Source organism: Haliaeetus leucocephalus, unplaced genomic scaffold, assembly GCF_000737465.1.
Source record: "Haliaeetus leucocephalus isolate CR32 unplaced genomic scaffold, Haliaeetus_leucocephalus-4.0 Scaffold193, whole genome shotgun sequence".
Lineage (NCBI taxonomy): Eukaryota > Metazoa > Chordata > Aves > Accipitriformes > Accipitridae > Haliaeetus > Haliaeetus leucocephalus.
In genome coordinates, this window is record NW_010972629.1 from 666,526 (window position 1) to 682,022 (window position 15,497).

Genomic DNA, 15,497 nt, shown 5'->3' on the forward strand with positions numbered 1-15,497 from the left:
CATTTTAAATCCATTTATTTCTCCTTGCAACAGTGGTTTCTGCAAGGAAGTCCCCCTTTTTTTGGAAATACAAAGAGAAAGTCCAACTCACCTCATATAAATACATGGTGGGTATTAATGTGGTATTCTCAGAGTAATACTCTACTGTTGCATATAAGTAATCACCTGGAACAAAAGCATTGTCCTGATGAGTCTGTGTTAATATTTGGTATAACCAGGCAGGCATCTTACCCACTCAAGCCATTATAATAATACTACCAGTAACACTGAGCATCAATTCCATAGGTTGGAAACTTAATTGTAGAGGCTGCCTGGGTTGAGGGCTGAGTTTGCTCATGAGCAGCGATGGCAGCATGCTGGGGTGGTGCAGGAGGCTGTTACCGCTGCAGAAATCAAAGTGAATCTGTTGCCCAGGAGCAGCTGCCAGGGTTATCTCTGCTCTTAGTCGGTCTCAGTAACCTTTCCCACACAGCAAGACATGATTTCAGATGGTAATGAGAACCACCAGGGGCAGAACAGCTCCAGAATAATGTCTTTTAACTCTACTTTTAATCTTGTCTTACGTTTTACACCAAAGCATCGCTGAATTTATAGTGGTCAGACCCATTGGGTGTTAGGGCATGTATTTCCTACAGGTAAGTCACATTTGTATTGGATGCTCCCGATGTGGTTCAGACAGAACTGTTTTCATCTGAGAGGGTCTCCAGAGGCTCCTCTAAATTTGGTGAAGAGATGGGGTACAACTTTCTTCCCATTGATGCTAAGGGGGGTCGGGGGCCCTTGTGCTCTGTGCACATCATCCAACTCTAGGTGAGATGAGTCCCACCCTTCTATCATGACATTACTATTGCACATCTTTTCCCCTCTGAACAGTCAAATGTATTTCAAATAATCCCAGTAACTCAGATAAATGGACTGCTGCTGCTTTGCTCCCATGTCCTGCCTGAGCACCCCGGGGCGGCTGTAACCAGCCCCTCCAGTTCCTGTTCAGCCACAATTCGGCAATTCCTCTTCCTTTGTTAAGCAGCATCTCCCCAGACCCCAGATCCATTTTCCTATAGGTATTTCTGCAAAGCTCCAATGCCATGAGGACCTCAGGCTGCAGCGGCCCCTCGGTTTCCCTCTGCTGTGCGTGGCAGCCTTGAGCTTTTAGCTTCAATTAAAGATTGAGGGGTGCTGGTGGCAGCATGGGGAGGTGGGGTGGGCTCAGTGTCCCTCGGGGGTTATTTGTAATTGCAGAGGGTTTGATTCAGTGGCTTCTCGGTGCCTTTGCATTGGCCTTTATGGGCAAAGCCTGATCTCCCTGCCTGGCGGAGACTGGATGGAGACCTCCCAGCATCCTTTCCATCCCTGGTTCTTCCAACTTGCTCATGCAACTTGCATAAAATGATAAAAAAAAAAAAAAAAGCAAGAATTACTCACTGAAACGAGATGCGTAGTCATATAAAAACTCTGTTATCTCCTCGTCTCCTCCTATCTCAGCATTCCCTAAAAACAAACAAAAAACAAACAGTTCATCGTCTGGCGCTCTGAGTAAGCAGAGACATCGAGCCGACTGGATAGTTTCACATTAATAATTTCATTGATTTATTGGCGCTTTGTGCAAAACCTGTTCCCTGGTGGGAGTAATGGATTTGCAATCTGGCCCAGAATTAAATCAGAGACTTCACAACAAAGGGTATCATGTTGCAGACCGGACCAGAGCTCATCCCAGGTGGTTTTTTTTTTCCTTTATTTTGGGTGCAGGTGTGCCAGGAGAGGGATATGCAGTAATGGGGTTGCAGCCCTTCAGCCGCGTTCCTGCACCCCATACCCCAAATTTATTTTGGGATGGATCTCAAAGCTCTGCTTGTGCATTTTGAGCTGCTCCTTAGCCACTGACCTTGCTGCTTTATTCCTCGTGTGCCTTTTGCTGTGAAATTGCTGAAGGCTCAGAAAAGAGACTTGCGTTTCCTTAGGGTTGAGTCACTATAAATAGATTTCTGAGTTGTATGATGTTGTCAAAGTAATTTCAAGTTTCTCATTTCCCATTTCCAAATACAAGGTTCAATGTGTTTTCTTTTTTTGGGGGTCTTATAAAGCAGATTGGAAATATTAATATTATAATACTTGTATAGTCGTACAATAATATCAGATACTCATACAATAATATAACATACTAATATTTTAGTATATAGCCATATACACTCATATTATTAGATAATATTAATTCATCTTATTCTAGATAATAAATATTAATGTTGTAAGTTACACTATTAATAACTTTGATGATGCCATTAGTCATGCCTGGGGCCAGCTGTAGCTCCTATAATTAGATCATATTAATTAATATTATTATATATAGTATTATGTGTAATATTAATGTTATATGTTATACTATTAATAACTTTAATGATGCCGTTAGTTGTGCCTGGGGTCAGCTGTAGCTCTGGCTGCCCCTCTCTAAAACTTTCCACTGTTTCCTAACATAGCCCCAGGTTTCTCAGCACCAGCAGCTGGAAGCCTGGATCCAAAAACTCTCATCGTTGGGCAATTATCTGAAAAGAATGACCCAGCATACAGATTTCTGCGCAGGCATCAAAGCCCTAGGGTAGGAGCCTGGGGTCTGCGGGTCGTGGCACAGTGCAGCCTCCTCTGTCGCTCAGCAAAACACCTCAACCCATCCTATTTTTGGGGACACTTGGACCAAAATGGGGACCTGCATGGCATAGCGTACATCCATCCATCCCCACGCCTTCCCATGCTCGCCCTTCAAAAAATATTCTGTCCTTTTTGGCTCCAGGAGCGTAAACTCCAGCTCTCAGGGCACTTTATCCCATGCGCAAAGATTCTGAGAAAGTTATTCCAAGTTGTGTTTACACTGGAGCCCTGCTAAGGATAATAGAGGAGTTGTATCACCCCGAAGATCTTCCATCTGGAAATCCCCCCACTCCGCAACCGCCTTTAACCCCTTGCATGACGTTTCATGTTTGGCTTCGTCCCTTTGGCATGGTAGAGGAGGAGGAAGGCTCTCTACGGCTGGCGGTCACAGCAGAGCTGCGGGCAGCTGCCGGTTTCCAGTTCTCTGCCCCTCTGCTGGCACTGCCCGTTATCTCATGCACCCAGAAGTGTTACCAATTGCATGTGTCTTCATCCGAAATCAGCTTCAGGTTCCTGCCTCAAGCCTTGGGCGCTGTAAGCACTGTAGTTTTCCTCCTTCAATTGCCCCTGACTTTGGTCTCCCCACGTTGCTTAAGTGCCCACCAAATACTTAGGAAATCCTGTTTGGTGGTTTTGGTTGGGTTTTTTGGTTTTTTTTTAATTCCCTTGCCTGTATCTGTCTCTCTTAATAGCTCCCAGCTGTATATTGCAAACTACTTTGAATGCAATATGGAAAACATTGATTATCAGACTCTGTTCTGCAAGCACACACTATATCCTGCAAGCACAGCCTGGATTCTCCAAGCACACGCTTTACTGTAACTTTTAGCAATTGCATCATGTTTTCCCCTGGGGTTTTTTTGCTACTGACCCCCCCATCCCCAAGCAAACACCCCAAGACCTTTCAGGCTCCAAGACCCCACCCCAAGAGCCATGCAGCATCCCAGAAGTGTAGAAATAATTTGAGCCCAGCACTTAGTAGCATGATAAAATTAAATTGCAAGCTGGAAAACCAGAGAAACATATTTACCCAGTAAAAAATGAAGAACCAAGAGTGCTGCAATTAAAAAGTTTGTCATCCTATGTTTCGGTGTCGTCCACCGGTGCGGCTCGGCGCTGCTGCTGGGGAATTTCTTGAGATGTCCCAGCAGAGGCAGGAAATGACTCTTGCGAGGGCTGGACCGAGCAGCCCCCACACACTGAGAAAATAAAAGTTTTTCTGCAGTTTGCCAAGCGGTGCGATGCCGGGCTGGGCTAGAGGGTGTCCTATACGGGCTGGGAGATGTGCAGTGCCTGTGATGCTGCTCCAGCGATGGAAGATTTTCCCTTTGCAAACACTTTTCCGATGGCTGAGTTGCAAATCTTGGGAAGTTATTCCCCAGGGAGGGTTAGCACCGCTGGATGGGCTCGCAAATAGAAGGAGGATGGTTTTGATTATAACAGGAGTTATTAATAGCAAATCTTTCTTGCAGAGAAGGCAGCGATTAAGAGGCAAAAGGCAGAAATAACAACTAGGAGCCAGATTCAGTTCCTGACTTCCCTTAAAATCTTGGGGGATTTTTTTTCTTGGCTTCATTTCACCTTCTCATGCCTCAGTTTTTTTATCAGTAAGAAGAAACACAAACAGTTGCAGTCTTATTTTATTTTATAGTGGCTAGAAATACCCCAGGTTGGGATGCTTTAGGAGCTACATTTGGTGTTTACGGTTGGCTCCTGCTACTGCATCCGGAGGGTGTGATGCCTCGGTACAGAGCTATAACGGCTGCTTATTTTCCTCTCTTCTCTAAAAATAAAAGCAAAATAGGAAAACATTCCTTGGAAGAGAAATGGGGAGGAAAACAAAATTTAGCTCTTCTGCTTTGTGGGGAAAAGCTGATACCAGTGCAGAAGGCCTTCTCTGAAGAGATGCCAACGTGATGCTGGTGGAAACTGGTGTTAACAGGGGTGTGAAGCGAAAGGGGAATAGAAGGAGCAGGAGGTAAATCAGGTGTGACCAAGTGGTGTAAAATCAGTTCCTGAGCAGCACATGGTGGGGGCTGCTCACCACCCCAGGTTTGCTGTTGGGGGGAGGTGCTGGAATCGCTGTGACTTTATTGCTTATGCAGCAATAAAAATCCGTTTTTGTGGTGAAAAAACCCACACATTCACCCAAGACGGTTTCCTCTCCCAACTGGTCTCTTGAGCGCGATGGGCAATGATGTATTTTGGTGGCTCTTGGCTGTGTTGTGGGAGACAGACGTTAGCAAACTGGGAAAGAGCAAGAGAAGCCTGAGAAAGTAAAGAGAGGAGCTCTATTTTGAGGTATGATGAGAAGAAATTAATAATTGGGAAGATTCACCTGGAAAGAGAACCCTTCCCAGATGGGAGGGAAGTTGAAGATGGGACAGCCTTGGGAGGAGGTGCAGACTGTGCTCTCACCTTGTCTTTATCCACCATCACTGGAGGAATGTTCTCCCCATCTTAAAAATCTTTTCCCAGCCCTAAATTTCAGGTTTTTTCCAGCAAAATGCCTGGAGGACGATGCTGCCCTGCCACAGACCTGGGGGCTGCTTCCACCCCACCCTCCCTCAGTGGGTGGCTGCCCCTGCAGGATGTGGGCTCAGGAGTTTCCTCTCGCAGATGAGAAAACGGAAGCGAGTTTTTCAGCGGGGTTGAGGGAGTTTAATGGCAAACAGCTGTGTTGAGCTAAGACTAAGATGGGGGGGCGCACAGGCTGCAGGCAGGGGTGGAGAAGCACCAGCTGTGGTGGGATGGGTGCAGGCATCCACGGGGCAGCCACCCGGCGAGAGCAGCGGCAGCCAATATTTGTTTCATCCTTATATTAACAATTTTTAGCCGAGAATTGGTATCAATTTTAAGCCAAGGGTTGCTATCGATTTTAAGGCAAGGATTGCTACTGATTTTAAGGCAAGGAGTGCTATCAATTTTAAGGCAAGGATTGCTACTGATTTTAAGGCAAGGAGTGCTATCAATTTTAAGCCAAGGACTGCTATTGATTTTAAGCCGAGGACTTCCAAAGGCAGATTTTTTTTCGACTAAGAGGGGACCCAACTGAAGAGCTTTCCAAGCGCATCCCAAAAACAGCTTGCAGCCTCCCAGGGCTGTTCATGCTTTGCCAGAATGACTTTTCCCATCCATAGGGAGCTGTGTGGCAAAGGGTTAAGCGCAGAGGAATGCCGAGTGGCCGAGCAGGCAGGAAACTAATATCTCCAGACCCTCCCCTTGACCCACAAAAAGAACATCAAAACTCAAAATCTCAACGCAAGCAGAAATCTGGCCTCGTCGGTACGAATCCCACCAGGGCCGGAGCTGCCAGCTCAGCCAGGAGACTCTTGGGTAGCGTGGGGAGATGTCAAGCTGTGAGAGAGTTAAAATATTGTGGTTTTAAAGTGATGGGGGAGGAAAAGGGCAAGGAAGGTTTATGAGGATGGTGGTGGCTTTTATTAGATGAGCGGATGGAGTTGGACGGACCAACCTCTTGGCATGCAAACTTGGAGTCTGAACTCAAAGGGATTTGCTGGCTTGGGGCTGAGAACAGCTCCTTGTGGTTGGACATGATGATGCAAAACTTGAAAAAACTTGGGGGGGGGGGATGGGGGGAGAGGTGTGGTACCTGCAACGTGGAGATGCTGCTAAGGGAGCTGGATAAAATGCACTACAAAGTGATGCAAGGGGGCAAATCAACCCTTTGCACCAAACTCTGCTGTTCTTGTGTGGCTGCGAGCACACCGATGTGCACCTGGAGCATCCCCAGCAGCATCCCGCGTCTTCATGATGTGAGGGACGATCCTTGGGTATTGGGGACCACTGGGGAAATGTGGGTGCAGATTTTGAATTGTATTTCTGGCTGGAAAATGAAAATGCTCTATTTTTATTCAGTTTTTTTCCTTTCATGTTTGTTCTTACTTACTTTTCATGTCTCACAACGCAGAGCAAAAACATCGCCCAAAGAGCAGCCAAAAAAAGCAGCCAAACCGTCTTTTCAGTCTCCGATCCCATGCTCCTTTCCCAAAACCTAATTCCTATTTTGCGCAATCTCTGTACTTTTACGTCTCTTTTTTTTAATTATTAAAGCGTACGTGCTGAAATCAAACCGTAAAAGGTCCTGCAGCGAGGGAGCAGTGTGGGAGCATTGCATTTCACGTGGGAAAACTCAATGTGCGAGCCAAAAAAAAAAAGGCTTTTCCAGAAAGGGATGGCAAAGGCAGCTCTCACTCCTCACAATGCTGAAGGTGCTGCATCCCGGGGATGCTCTAAGCATCCTGGCACGGTGAAGCCTGGCAGCGGTCAGAGGCTTGCAGCATGACTGTGAGTTTTACGTTGAGGACGAAGGTGCGAATGAGATCACTGCCATTCCTGGCTCTCGGGTACATTGCGTCATTTCCCAGCTTTAATAGGCGGAAGCAAAACTTGAAGGGAAATTAAAAAAATGCAGCCGGTAAATAGGACTCTTCCCTTAACAATGACTCGTGCCCAAGCAGATGACGGCAGGATTCCTGCGGAAGTGGCTGCAGGGGACATTGTTTGGTGTTTTCCCTGCCCAAGATGACGACGAGATGGATGAAGGAAACCCAAAAAATCCCTTCCCCCATGGCACTCAATGCTGCGGGGTTTCCACCGCTCCCTGAGGTGCCGTGTGCCAGCCAAGAGGTAGGTGGGATGAGCTGCTCTTCCCACAGGAATCCTCTGAGGAACGGAGGGGCTTTTCTACTGAACAGGCTGTTCTCATTGTTCCATGTGGTTTTCTACTCTAAATAACACTTTCCTGCCCTTCCCAGCCCTTTTTTTAAACAGTGGCTGCTTGGGCTGGCTGCTGCCAGCTGGGGTGTGTGGCTCTGCCAGAGAGACTGGGAAATAATAATGTGATACTTTAGATACTTTGAAATGAAGAAAAAAAAAGCACTTTCAAACAGTATTTCTTAAAAAAAAATTAAATTATATTAATGTAAAATAAAATAAAATAAAATAAAATAAAATAAAAACATGTTCCTGGTTTTCACAGTTGGCGCCCGCTATGCATCAGGGCGGCAGCTCGCTCTTCCTCTGGGCATCGTCCTCACGCGCAGCTCCTGGGGGCTCTCAGCACAGCTGAAACATGAGGGATTTATAACCCCGTGCTGTCCCACCACCAGTTTTAGGCTGAGATGGGTGCTGCAACCGGTCCTTGCTCTCACCGGCCATGGGATGCTGCGGGAGGTGATGCTGGGTGGCCCGTCCCAGAATCACGGCTCCAAGACACTCATTTTCCAAACGTTGTCCTTTATTTTTTCCTGCCTTAATTAGACCCAGCTCAGCTGCGTGAACCCCCCAGGTGTATCCGAGGGCTCTGAGCAATGGGGGGTGCTTCCCATCCCTCCCCTCCCCTCTGAAATACCCCTCCAGCCACAGCACCGACTGAAATAGGGCGGGCAGTATGAATTGCACCCAAGCACCCATCGATTCCCAACCCCAGAGGCGTTATCCGTGGAGTCACCGAGCAGCCGGGAAGATCAGGAGCATCCTTGGAGCAAGGAGAGGGGTTGCCTGTCATGTGTCATGTCTTTTACTGCTCCATGAGCAAAATAAGGAAGGAAGGGGCTGTATTACAGCTTTGCTTAATTCTCTAACTTATAAAACCCTTTTTTTCCTGTTTAACAGCAGTTTCGGATGGCTGCTACACAAGGTACCACAGAGCATAAGCTGATATAAATCCGAGAGCTCAGTTTCTTAGCCAGGAATCAGGAATTTTATTGTTTTTATGCCATGTCTCCTTGCTATTGAGCATACACACCCCCACCCCCACCCCTGTGCTTACAGCTTTCCTCTTCCTCCTCCTCCAAGCCAAGGAGAGAAACCCAGCAGGAAAAAAAGCAAAGGTTATTTCCCTACCCAGCCCCACTGCTCTGGAAGAGGAAAAATGGGATCATGGAGCTGCTGGTGATGCTCCGGCTGCCCAAACTGGCCGTGCAGGGTCTGGCCACCACAGCACTAGATGGGGGTGACACCGAGCTGGCTGGTCCCATCCCACCTTGCTCTGAGCACTTGGCAGCTACCCAGGGGGTTTGCATTTTTTCTCCGGAGCGCTGGTGTGCTTATGAGCTGGTAAGCCACTGAAATAAGCTTTCCGGGCGGTTTGTGTGTGACACCGTCTACGAGCGGCTGTGAAATTTGCTTTCGAGATTATAAATGAATAAAAAAAATTCTGCTAAAAACCCTCCTCAAGTGGCTAGGAAATATCTGAAGGGAATTTTCCTGGGGCTGGTGCTCGTATCCTATCAGAGAAGACGACGCTAAAAAATTTCTCCTGGCTTTTGCAAAGCTCCTGCAACTTTGCAAGCTATTCACGGGGCAAATTTGCAACTTGGTGACAGAGGTTTGTGAGCTGTGGCTGACAAGGGGCCATGCCCGCCTGGATCCCATCACACAGACTCTCACAATTTTCCCATTTCTCTTGGGTTTTAACGCATTTGCAGTCAGGGGTTTTGGCCGAGCGGGGCAGGGGCATTTCAGCGCCTCGCCGGCAAGGATCCTTCTGCAAGAGAAAGTGAGAAGTGGCGTTATTAAAATCTCGTTTTACATTTGAGGCCAAAAAAAAGCTTTGAGTATTTTTAGCTCCCCAGGGTGATGCTGGGGCAGGTAATGCTGGGGGCCAGTGCCAGTGATGGCAAAAGTTGGTCCCTCTGAGTTGGAAAATGAAATATTTTGTGTCTAATGAAGTCTTGTGCCCAATTTTGATGCCTTTTGAAGCAGCTGGGCTGCTCCTGCCATGCAAAGGGCTGGGGTTCAGGCTGGGGAGCTGTGGTGCTCCCCCATAGAGGGGTTTATTTTTTGTGGGATGGGGGAGCACCCAGCGCCTGGGTGTTCCCCGCTCATGGTGCTGGCAGCTGGACCCGAGTGCGAGCTGATACCCGGACAAGATTTACCCTCGGCTTTTGGGCGACCCGAGCAGCCACCTGCGCTTTGGGAGTTGCTCCAGCCAGCAGCCCAGCGATGCAGCAGCAGCGTTCACACCACCAACACCAGCCAAAAATTAATTTTCTCACCAGACTGGTGGGTTTTGTTCCCCCAGTGAAACTCCTGAGGCAATTTTGAATCTGAGGGTGTTGGAGTTTGACCAGAGCAGTGTTACGATGCTATAAATAAATGAATTTATTTCAGGGTGGGGGTTGAGGAAGCAGTTTTACCTCCTGGGTGGTTCTCCTGGGTGTATGTGTGGGTGGCTGGAGGAGACGAGGAGAGAGCCGGGGCGAAGGGGCTGCAAGGGGTGCGGGGCGGGGGGGTGGGGGGTGTCACCTCTGGTCAGACGCCGTCTGCAGAGCAGGATGGTCAGCTGGAGCAGGAAAAGGAGGGAGACGCAGGACAGCCCCAGCGCCAGCGGCCAGGAAGGCCGTGCTTCTGCAGGGGGGGGAAAGGAGAGTTAATAGAGGGGGGGACAATGGGGATTTGGTGACTCAGGAGAGCCTGAAATGAGGGGCCAGGGCTGAGCACCCCCCGAAACGAGGGGGTCAGGGCTTTGCGGGGTGTCAGGGAGCATGTGCCGGTTTAAAGCCTTTCAGTGCAGGGGGATCCCAGCGAAAAGATGGAGGGGGGGGCACAAGGGATTTCCAAATATGTCTCAAAGAGGAAGAATTGGGGTGTAGGGATTTCCTGAATGGGGAAAGGCTGGAAGAATTGGGATGCAGGGGGTGGATGGAGGCTGGGATCTGCAGGAGGGGGTCAGGGATGGACTAATTACCCTCCCTGGGTCCTTTAGTGATGGCGACGCTGATGGTCTTGCCCGTGCCGTTTTCTAGGGCTGTGCACACCGCAGCCCCATCCCACCACTCGGCCGAGACCCAGGTGATGCTCCAGGCGCTGAGGACGCCATCCTGGTCCACGGTGGCTGCTGTCACCGGTGTCACCTCCCCACCGGGCTGCCAGCGCACGGTGTCCCAGCCCGGAGGGAGGTCATGGAGGTGGCAGAGCAGGGGGATGCTGGCCAGGGGCTGCCTGGGCTCCTCCGCATCAACAGGCACCAGGATGGAGAGCTTGGGCTCAGAGGCATCTGAAGAAGAAAACAGGAGTGCCATAAACCTCCCCAGGGCTGTCCCCAGCCGCCGGGTGACCTGCTGGACACTCACTGGTGACGACAAGCCTGGTCCCATCCCCAAAGAGGGTGTAGAAGTTGGAGAAGCTGCAGTAATAAACCCCGGAATCCTCCCTCTGCACGGAGCTGATGGTGAAGGAAAAACTCCCCCGTGTTTCACTCCTCCCAGAGTATTTTCCCCCTGGAGAGGGGTAGTTCAAGTTCCGGTAAATCCAGTACAAACTGCCGTCCGGCTTCTCCTTGTACCAGTTCACGTACTGGCTGTGGGCCGAGATGCGACAGCTCAGCTCCGCCATCTCTCCAGGGAGCACCCAGAGCTGCCTGGGACTTTGCTGGACGTTTCTCCCCTCTGCTGAGGTGCGTCCTGCAGGAGAGGAGCAGCTTTGAGGTGGATTTTCTGCACTTCAGGCTTTCTAACAGATTGCATTAAAAATGATCTGGGGCAAAAAAAAACCTAAAAAACCCCTACCCCGCTTCAGCAAATCCCGCCCGAGTTGGGGTATTTCTGGAGCGGGCACGTACCTGGCAGGAGGAGCAGGAGGGTCCTCAGGAGCCCGTAGGACATGCTGGCCAAAACCCTTTTGCAGGGGAGATTTTCTCTCTGTCTGTCTGGGGAGATTTTCTCTCCCTCCCAGGCTGGTGGGGGCTCTGAGGGACGAGCCTCCCCTCCAGCAGAGGGGATTGGCAACTGCACGCCCTGGGCGTGCTCAGACGCTCAGAGGAGGCACCCCAGGAGCTGGCCCTGGCCCAGCCAGGATGGGGGGGTCCCCCACATGTCTGTCCCCCGTCCCGTATCCCCCACACACTTGGGGACGGTGCAGCCTCGGCCGCCTCCGTGGGTGGCGGAAATTGGGTGGAAACTGTTGTCTGCTGACAGGACCCTTTTGGGCTGGGTTTGGTGCAGGGTGATGCTGGGGGGGGCAGGCTGAGGGTCCCAGGGACCAGCACATCCTCCAGCCTGGGGGTTTATTTGGGGTTTGGGAGTCCGGGGGGGCAGGAGGGGGGGAATTTGGGGAGGGAATGGTGGAGACAATTTGGGGAGGGAACCACGTGCCCTGGTCTCGCTTGCAAAATTGAATTTTAGCTCCAGCTCTGTGTTGCAATGGGGCTTTTCATCGCCCTGCCTGTCTCTCCAAGGAGCCCCAGGCTTTGTCGTCCCCTGGTTTTCTGCTCTCCGAGGCAAATGTTTTGCTCACTGGGGCTGGATTTCCCCCAGCTGCCATGTGGGAGCCGCCGGGAATTGCCCCCGGAGCACGGCATCGGCCGACAAGAGGAGTGCATGTAATTCATGCAATCTATAATATGTATCTTCTGCCTTTCAGCAGCAGCTGGAGGCTTTGCTCGAGCTGGAGATGGCTGCAGTCGGCCTCACTGCTGCGTTTTGTCACTTCCACACGGTTTATTGACACCAACCACCTTCCCTCCCACCCCCAGCAGTGGGGGTTTGTGATGTTTTTTGGCACCGGTTTGGCCGAGGGCTTGGTGTGCCGAACTGCAGCAGGAAAGGCAGTGGCAGGCCTGGGGGCTGGGAATGGCTTTGCAGTTTTTAGTCCCTTTGAAGGACCTTTTTCTGGGGGGGTGGGGGAGCAGCTGGGGGGTGGCAGGGGGAGACTCTCCATCAGATGCTGTTGGGTACTGCCCAAAGTCCAGATGGGATTTCTGTGATTTCAGCATGTTTGGGACCCAGCCGGGGTCAGGAGCATGGACCCAGCCCCAGTCTGCTCCTGGCTGAGACCATCTCCATCCCCTAGCATCCCCAAAATGCTTAAACCCCCGCCAAGTTCCCCACTCCCAGCCTGGTCCCAGGCACCACCCAGCTCAGGAGCTGCAGCATCTCATGTGGGTTTTTCATCCAGAAATTATTTTCTCTCTGTTTTGGAGGTTTCAGAGGGGGGTTCAGCATGCCTTTGCCTCAGAGCGTCACCCGGACGGGTTTATTCCCCCTGAATGCTCCAAAAACCCCCAGGTTTTGCTCAGAGGCTTGGAAACCAGGGTGGGGGCAAGGGTGGCTGGCACGCTCCTCCTGCCAGGGATGCTCTGGGATGCGGCGCATGGCTGAGCGGATGTTGCGTCCCCGATGACGAAGCCAGCAGGGTGAGGGGAGGGAGCCACTGCCCTGGGCCCCCGCGGTTTTGGCAGCAGTGGCAGCTCTGCAAAGGGCTCGGCCCCAGGGAGGAGCTGGCCCCTCCATTGCGGTGCCAGCCTCTGATGGCAGCCGGGGGCTCACTGTCCCCCGTGGGGCTGCTGTGGCTCTGCCTGGGTGGATGATGGCGGCAGGGGGGCTGAGATTGGTGGAGGGTGGCCAGGCCCTGGTTTGAGGAGATTTCTGGGCTTTTTGGAGCAACTGGCTGCTGGGGGGGTGGGAGGGTGGTGGTGTTACAGTGGGGCTGGAGGGCAGAATGAGCCCTCGGTTGGTGCCCGCAGCCCCGGCAGTGCTGCTGAGGCTGCACCAGCCCCAGTCCATCCTGGTTGTGGAGCCTGGAGCATCAGTGGAGATTGGTTGCAAGTTTGACGAGGACCCGGAGACAAAATTTGCTCTGTCCTGGTACTGGCGCAGCAAGGATGGTCCTGACCTGCTCCTGGATGGTGAGAGTGGGATGAAGGGGAGGTTCTCCTGCACGTACGGGAGGAACAATCTCACCCTGCACATTGCCAGTGCTCAGCCTGACGACACCAGCCTCTACCTGTGTGCCTGCCTCCACATTAATTACTGGGTTTTTGGCAGCGGCACCACGCTGCTGGTGGGAGGTAGGACCGCAGCTTCACCCCGATGGCCCCCATGTGACCCCCATGTCCCCTATCCCCTGCTGTCCCCCACTGTCCTGTCCTGTCAGCCTCCAGCATCCTCCTCTGTCCCCCTCCATCTCCTGTGTCCCCATCCACCACCTCTTGTCCCTCTGCACCCCTCTCCATTGCCGTCATCCCTGTCCATCCCTTTCCATCACCTTCATCCCCCTCCATCCCTCTCCATCGCCCTTGATCCCCTCCATCCCTTTCCATCCCCTCCACCGCCTTCATTCCCCTCCATCTCCTGTGTCCCCCTCCATCACCATCCACCACCCCTTGTCCCTCTGCACCCCTGTCCATCCCTCTCCATCCCTCCTCAATCCCTTCCATCCCCTCCATATCTCTCCATCCCCTCCATCCCTCTACATCACCTTCATCCCTCTCTGTCCCTCTCCATCTCCTGCATCCCCATCCATCCCCATCCACCACCCCTTGTCCCTCTCCATCCATCTCCATCCCCTTCTTCCCCCTCTATCCCCTCTCCATCCCCTTCCATCCCCTCCACCCCCCTCCATCCCGGGTCCGTGCCTGCATCAGACCCTGCTGCAGCCCCCTCTCCTTGTTGCAGACAGCTGGAGGGCTGGGAGCTGGGTGCGGGTGCTGGCGCCCCGTGGTGCCCCCCAGGCCCCCCCCAGCCTGGTCTGTGCCGTGGGTGCTACCACCGGCCCTGTCCTTGTCTCCTGGCCGGGGGGGCCCAGGGGGGTGCTGGGGCTGGGGGGCGGCACGGGGCCGCTCGTCAGCCCCATGGGCATGGCCGGGGGGCCCGGGGGGCTCTGCGAGGTGAACTTCAACGCCTCCAGGCCCCCTGTCCGCAGGAGCGTGGAGCTGCACGGGGCCACAGGTGAGTACAGGGGAACCCCCGCTGAGCTGGTCACCCCTGGGGAAACTGAGGCAGTGGGGATGGCTTGGCCCCAGGGTGGGGGGATGGTGGAGGCCGTTGGGGGTCTGGGGGAGTGACGACAAATGGTGGGACGAGCCAGCCCCTCTCCCCCAGGCAGCTGCATGATCCCCGGCACCTGGGTCCTGGCCGGGGCTGGGGTGCTGCTGCTGCTCAGCCTCTGCCTCAGTATCCGCCACCTCCGCCGCCCCACGCTGATGGGTAAGGAGCCCGGCACGGGCAGGGGGTGGCCTGCCACCATGTCCCCCGCTGTTCCCCAGTGTCCTGTCCATCTCACTGTGACCCCTCCACCCCCATGCCCTTCCATCCCCGACCCCCCTCCATCATCCCTCATCCTGCCCCATCCCCCTCGGTCCCCCTGGGTCCCCTCCATCCCCATGCTGGGTACACCTCTCCCTGCTCTGTCCCCTCCAGGCCACCAGCCCAGCACCCCGCTGCCACCAGTGTCACGGGAGGATGAGGTGAGGCCGTGCAGCCCCCCGGCTGCCCCCCTGGCCGGGCTGGGGCATCTGGGCTGGCGGGGAGGCAGCGTCCCTCTGTCCCTCTGCTCAGGGACAGCAGGTGACAGGGGACGGTCGCAGCCCTGCCGGTGCCAGATGGGGGAACTGGGGGTGCGGGGGAGGCATCGTCCCCCACAGGGAGGGCTGACGTACGCCCAGCTGAGCTTCGCCGCCCCGGCAGGGCCCACGCCATGACCCGCAGCCGGACGTGGTGACGACCCCAAGCCCAGAGCTTGTCCATCTGTGCCTGAAGCCCCCGGCATCACCCTGCGAGCCCCCCCCCCGCACCCCCGCTTTGCCGAAGAGAAGGAAATAAAGAGCTTCGGGCTTTGGCAGCCTCCTGGGGCGATGGCACCGCGTGCCCAGCGGGTCCCCCAGCCCAGGGTCTGTGCCCAGGTCCCGGGGGTCTCCGGGGGGTCGCACAGGCCTCGCCCACCCTCTGGCTTGGAGGGCTTTGTGGGGTGCAGAGGGCCCCCCCGTTCCCCCCTTCTGCCTCCGGGAGGATCCCCGGGGCTGGTCCTCCCCCCCCCCGCAACTCCTGCGGCGCGGCCTCCCGCCAGCAAGGGGGCGCTGTCCCCGGTCCCCCGAGGACTACAGCTCCCGGCGT

General features: G+C 53.4%; 1 protein-coding gene across 1 annotated transcript in view; it reads left to right on the plus strand.

Annotated features, from left to right (window-relative positions):
- The first annotated feature begins 15,081 nt into the window (after nt 1–15,081).
- Nucleotides 15,082–15,497, plus strand: part of APH1A (APH1A gamma secretase subunit) — a 4,513-nt gene continuing 4,097 nt past the window's right edge. Inside the window, exon 1 of the mRNA XM_010565612.1 lies at nt 15,082–15,101. Coding sequence (XP_010563914.1) covers nt 15,082–15,101 — 20 coding nt within the window. The remainder of the gene's footprint in view (nt 15,102–15,497) is intronic.